The 6,000-nt window shown below is 52.3% G+C and overlaps 1 protein-coding gene across 1 annotated transcript in view; it reads left to right on the top strand.

Annotated features, from left to right (window-relative positions):
• The first annotated feature begins 758 nt into the window (after positions 1-758).
• LOC129401628 (patr class I histocompatibility antigen, A-126 alpha chain-like) overlaps positions 759-6,000 on the top strand; it is a 46,705-nt gene continuing 41,463 nt past the window's right edge. Inside the window, exons 1-7 of the mRNA XM_055124355.1 lie at positions 759-822; positions 1,126-1,392; positions 1,567-1,845; positions 2,385-2,660; positions 2,779-2,895; positions 3,326-3,358; positions 3,486-3,533. Coding sequence (XP_054980330.1) covers positions 759-822; positions 1,126-1,392; positions 1,567-1,845; positions 2,385-2,660; positions 2,779-2,895; positions 3,326-3,358; positions 3,486-3,533 — 1,084 coding nt within the window. The remainder of the gene's footprint in view (positions 823-1,125; positions 1,393-1,566; positions 1,846-2,384; positions 2,661-2,778; positions 2,896-3,325; positions 3,359-3,485; positions 3,534-6,000) is intronic.

Here is a 6,000-nt window from a genome sequence, read left to right as displayed (position 1 = left end):
TCTGAGTGCAAAGCCAGTGAGCATCAGTGGGTGTAACCCCTTTCCCTCCAAAAGAAGACTTCCTATTCACATTAATTTGTTGTTATTATTCCAGTTGGAGAAATTTTCAGAGTCTTTAACTCTGCAAGAGATACAGTAGGGAAGGTAAGGTGCTTGCCTTGCATGTGGTCAACTCCGGTTTGATCCCTGGCACCATATATGGTCTTATGAACCTGCCAGGAGTGATCCCTAAAAACAGAGCCCGGAATAACTCCTGAGCACCCCCGGTGTCCCTAAAAGTCCAAAACAAAAACAACAATAAAGTCTTTAATTCAGATATCTGGCACCAACACTGACAGGCATAACCCACATGCACAGAAGTATCTCTGGGGTCCTCTGGAACTTGTAAGATATGTAGCAAGATCCTGAAATGAAAACCATGGAAAATCGCTGACTCTATCTCAGCCCTGGACACGGGGAGACCGTGTGACAAAGATCAGGTAAGGGAGCAGGTGTGAGGGCGAAGACCCAGGTCCCAGGTGTGGGTCCCAGTGTCTTGGTCCCCAGAGGGTGTCAGGGGCAGGTGATGAGGTCTGGGATTCCTGATCTTTCCAGTTTCACTTCTCTGTAACCTGTGTCAGCCAATTCACCCTCGTGACGCATCATCCCCAGTCCACACTACCAGCTGGGCGATCAGCTGACCAGAGCAGCCAATCAGCGTCCGCGCGGGTCCTGGTTATAAACTGATGGGAATCTTGAGGGAGTCTGATTCCTTCAGGATGTCTGAGCGGCTAACCTTCCTTCTGCTCCCAGGTGCCCTGGTCCTGATCCAGACCCAGGCTGGTGAGTGTGCTGTCGGAAGAGGAGTTGGTTGCGGGGGGGTGGGGGGGGGCGGAGGATGGAAACTGCCAGATATTGATGTTCAGGACCCCCGAGAAGGAGTTTCTTCAGTCCCCTGCACGGATGCCTCCACAAATGTTCCTCCTTGTCTCTCCAACCTTCAACTCCGCCCGCGCCCCTAAGTCTCGCCCTTCTCGGTCACTCCCCCCTTTCCCGTCTCCCGAGACCCCCTCCCCACTATCACCCTGGACTCATGGCCAGCGGGGCGGCGGGGCGGGCCGGGTCTCACCCCTTCCCCTCCCCCAGGCCCCCACTCCCTGCGGTATTTCTACACCATCGTGTCCCGGCCCGGCGGGGCGCCCCATTTCATTGCCGTTGGTTACGTGGACGACACGCAGTTCGTGCGCTTCGACAGCGACTCGGCGAGTCCAAGAATGGAGCCGCGGGCGCCGTGGGTGGAGCAGGAGGGACCCGAGTACTGGGAGCGGGAGACGCGGAAAGCCAAGGACAATTTAAGGAATTACCGAGTGAGCCTGAACAACCTGCGCGAGTACTACAACCAGAGCGAGGCGGGTGAGCGCGGCCGGGCAGGGACGAGCCAACACGGGGACGGGCCGGGTCGCCCCGAGGCGGGTCCGAACGTCCCCGAGGCTGAGGGACCCGCCCCGGACCCTTGACCCGGAGGAGCCGCGGGAACCGCCCCGATTTTGTTTCCGGCTCGGGGTTAATCTGTGCGGGGTGGGTCAGACTCTCACACAGTCCAGCTGCTGTCCGGGTGTGAGGTGGGGTCCGACGGGCGCCTCCTGCGCGGGTACGACCAATCCGCCTATGACGGCGCCGACTACATCGCCCTGAACGAGGACCTGCGCTCCTGGACGGCGGCGGCGGGCACGAAGGCTTGGAGAACCCAGCGCAAGTGGGAGGAGTCCGGAGCGGCGCTGGAAAAGAGGAACTACATGGAAGGGGACTGCGTGAAGTGGCTCCTCAGATACCTGGAGGTCGGGAATGACACGCTGCTGCGCGCAGGTACCTGGTTTCGGGATGGTGAGGACCCTTGACCTCCATTGGGCGGGCCGGACTCCCCACAAGGTGGGACAGAGTGGAGTTCAGTGTCAGAACAGCGCCCTTTCTTCAGTCAGGAGAGGGACAGACCCGCCTGGTTTCCATGTTCTGTACCAGAGAGACTCGCCCTCAGGCCCACCCTGTGACCTCAGGACTATAAACGACCAGGGTGTCACTGGGGGAGGGGCTGCCTTCTCTGAAATAACAAATGTGGGTTCCCTGGGATCCAGCAGACATCTGCGAACTTTCTCAGATCTTAGCTCTGATTCCTGCCTCTCTCAGTCACTCACCCTCCACCCAGGCAGGACAGAGTCAGTGTCTCCTGAGAAATCCTAATCTCCTGCCCACACTCTGTTCTAGAACTTTCCAAGGAATAGGATTTATCCAGTCTCCCCAGCCAAGCTTGTGTCTGGATTTTTGCCTCCTATTTCAAACCAATGATCCTGTTCATCCTCATCATGGAAGTGACACAAAGTGTGAATTTTCTTATTCTTTCTCCTCAGAAGCCCCCAGAAGACACATAACTCGCCACTCCTTCTCTGACCGGGAGGTCACCCTGAGGTGCTGGGCCCTGGGCTTCTACCCTGCCGAGATCACCCTGACCTGGCAGCGTGATGGGGAGGACCTGACCCAGGACACAGAGCTGGTGGAGACCAGGCCTTCAGGGGATGGAACCTTCCAGAAGTGGGCGGCTGTGGTGGTGCCTTCTGGAGAGGAGCAGAGATACACGTGCCGTGTGCAGCACCAGGGGCTGCCGGAGCCTGTCACCCTGAGATGGGGTGAGGAGGGGGACGGGGCACAGAGCCTGTTCTCAGGGAATCAGGGTTGTCTCCTCTGGGGAACTGTTGAGGGTCAGGCTGAGGCGGGGAACAGACCCTCTCCTTCCTCCCTTCCCAGAGCCCCCTTCTCAGCCCACCATTCTCACTATGGGCATCATTGTCGGCCTGGCTCTCCTCGGGGCGGTGGTCACTGGCGCTGTGGTGGCAGCTGTGATCAGCAGGAGGAAGCGCTCAGGTAAGATGAGGATTGAAGAGGGGGATATCTGTCTAACATAGGCACGTCTTGAGTCTTGTCCCACTTTGGGGGTCTCCCTCCTGTATTAGCTCTCCTGCCTCATTAGCGGGAGCACCACCCGCCCCTGTGCTGTTGCTCACACTCCCCTGTGTGTGCCGCTCTCAGGTTTGCTCATGAAAGACACTTTCACCTCCTTAAGCTGAGGATGAACCTGGTTCCCAGGGTCCCGGGTCACAGGGACTGTCCCTGTGAGCACAGATGGCCAGGAGAGGCTGATCAGTCCAGGAGCGTCTCCTTCCTTTCTGTTTCCTGGTCCTGCCCTCAGTCTTCAGAGTTCTGACGCTCCAGGGGTCCGGGCCTAGAGAGCTGCTCTGTGGCCTCAGGACCCAGTGCTCTCCCTGACCTTCCCTGGGCTGTTTCCTTCCCGCAGGTGGGAAAGGAGGACTGTACATTCAGGCTGCAAGTAAGTGTGGGCAGGGCTGGGGCCCTGGAATCCTGGGGACAGAGACCGTGGCCCATGGCGAGCTCCCGCATGCCTGGTTCCTCCTCTAGCACCCAGGCATGACCTTGTCCTGTTTGTTCCTCCCCAGATGGCGACAGTTCCCAGGGTTCTGATGAGTCTCTCTCAAACCCTAGAGGTGAGACTCTGGATGCTGGAGTGGGCGGGATTGGGCAGAGGGGACAGGACTGGGTTTGGGGATTCTTTGAGAAGGATGCTGTCAGCTTGCTCAGGATGTCACCACTTCTGTCACTCACCTGAGTCTCTTCATTCTTTTCTCTCACAGTGTGAGACAGCTGCCCTGCTGTGTTTCCCCACATCCCAATGTTGTGATTCAAGAACTGCTGATTCTCTTTCTGCCCTGGGATTTGAGCATGTCTGTGTCCAGTCACATACTATGAGGGTGTGACTGGCCTACTCCTGCCCCTGGGCCCTCCATACTGACCTGTGTTCTCTTCCCTGATGCTCTGGGCTGTGCCAGCAGAGACAGGACTCATCCGTCTCCATCTGTGTTAGCTTTTTGTTTTCCTGAATGTTTCTCCCTTACTGAAATCAGCATCTGATTTGCATTTTTCTAATTCCTGTTTTGTAGGGTTGTGGGGTTAATAAAGGAAATTCCTAAAGTTTGTGAATCACTCACCTGAGTCTCTTAATTTTTTTCTTTAGCAATTTGAGACAGCGTCCCTGCTAGGTTTCCTCATATTCCAATGTTGTAATTCAAGAACTAGTGATTCTCTTTCTGCCCTGGGACCTGAGTGTGTCTCTTGTCCTGTCACATACCGTGAGGTGGGGGAGACTGGCTCTTCCCTGCCCACCAGACCCTCCCCACACTGACCTGCATTCTCTCCCTGATGCTCTGGGCTGTGTCAGCAGAGACAGGACTCAGCTGTCTCCATCTGTGTTAGCTTCTTGTTTTCCTGAATAATGTTTCTCCCTTACTGAAATCAGGATCTGATTTGCATTTTTTTAATTCCTGTTTTGTGGGATTGAGGGGTTAATAAAGGAAATCCCTGAAATTTGATAAGGAACAAATGGAAATCCTGAGATATTTCATGTGTGTGTTTTTTTTTAATCTGTCCCTGAGGTGACAGGAGAGGCTGTGAGTGGATGAGTGAGGACAGACCTGTGCCCAGTCTGTCTCTTTCTCAGTCATTGTGGGCTTTGATGTAGTCTCTAATCTGTCTGAGTCCTTTCTGCTGATTCTTGTCCTGGTCCCTCAATGCATCCCATCCCACAGACCCTTGATCACAGGAACTCAGGTAACATCTGAACTCATCCTGTCCCAGGACCTTGAGCAGTGAGGACTTCTGTGCTGGTCAGTCTAGGCTCAGGCCTGGGTCAGATCCTCAGCCCCATCTGGGTGTTTTTTGTTGCTTCTGTACAAGAGGCTGCCAGTTCTCTTGTACACACATTCACAGCTCATTCTCTCAGTGTGTTTCACCATCTCTGAGCCTCAGGACACACTTGCCTGTCACTCACTGTTCAGAATGGTCCTTGCACACAGGAGTCTCTGTGGTATTGAGAGATGAGTGTTCAGACTTCCATGTTGGAATTCAGTCCTCCCACCCATCAACCCTGAAGCTCTAGTAATCTTAGCACTGTCTCTGATCTAAGTTCATGGATTTATAAACTACTCTCAGTTACCTTCAAATTTAGGGATTAGAAAAAACAGGATCTGCAAACCCAAGATACTGTTTTCTGAAGAGAGAAAGTACTGTATGCTGTGGGCCTTTCCTCTAAGATCGGGACAAGACAAGGATGCCCACTCTCACCACTTCTCTTCAATATAATACTGGAAGTACTAGCAATACCCATTAGGCAAGAAAAAGATATAAAGGGTATTTAGATAGGAAAGGAAGAAATCTAACTCTCACTATTCTCAGACAATATGATACTATATCTAGAGAAACCTAAAAGCTCTACTAAGAACTCTTAGAAACAATTGACCTGTACAGTAAAGTCATGGCCTTCCTATATGCAAACAATGAGACAGAGGAAAGGGACATGAAAAAAGCAATCCCATTCACAATCGTGCCCCAGAAAATCAAGTACCTCAGAATCAGCTTAACCAAGGAAGTAAAAGACCTCTTCAAAGAAAACTATAAAATGCTACTCCATGAAATAAAAGAGGACATGATGAAATGGAAACATATCCCCTGCTCATGGATAGGGAGAATCAAAATTGTCAAAATGACAATACTCCCCAAAGCATTATACAGATTCAACGCAATCCCTATAAGGATACCCATGACATTCTTCAAAGAAATGGGTCAAGCAATCCTGAAATTCATATGGGACAATAAAGGCCCACAGATAACTAAAACAATTCTTGGGAAAAAGATGATGGGAGGCATCACTCTCCCAACCTTAAACTTTACTATAAAACGGTAACAATTAAAACAGCATGGTACTGGAATAAAGGCAGAGCCCCAGATCAATGGAACAGAGTGGAATATCCTTACATACAACTACAAATGTATGATCATCTAATCTTTGGTAAGAGGGCAAGAAATGTGAAGTGGAGCAAGGAAAGTCTCTTCAACAAATGGTACTGGCATAACTGGACAACCACATGCAAAAGAATGGACTTTGACCTTGACCTGACA

This window comes from Sorex araneus, chromosome 2 (assembly GCF_027595985.1).
Source record: "Sorex araneus isolate mSorAra2 chromosome 2, mSorAra2.pri, whole genome shotgun sequence".
Taxonomy (NCBI): domain Eukaryota; kingdom Metazoa; phylum Chordata; class Mammalia; order Eulipotyphla; family Soricidae; genus Sorex; species Sorex araneus.
This window is presented reverse-complemented; position numbering and strand designations above follow the sequence as displayed.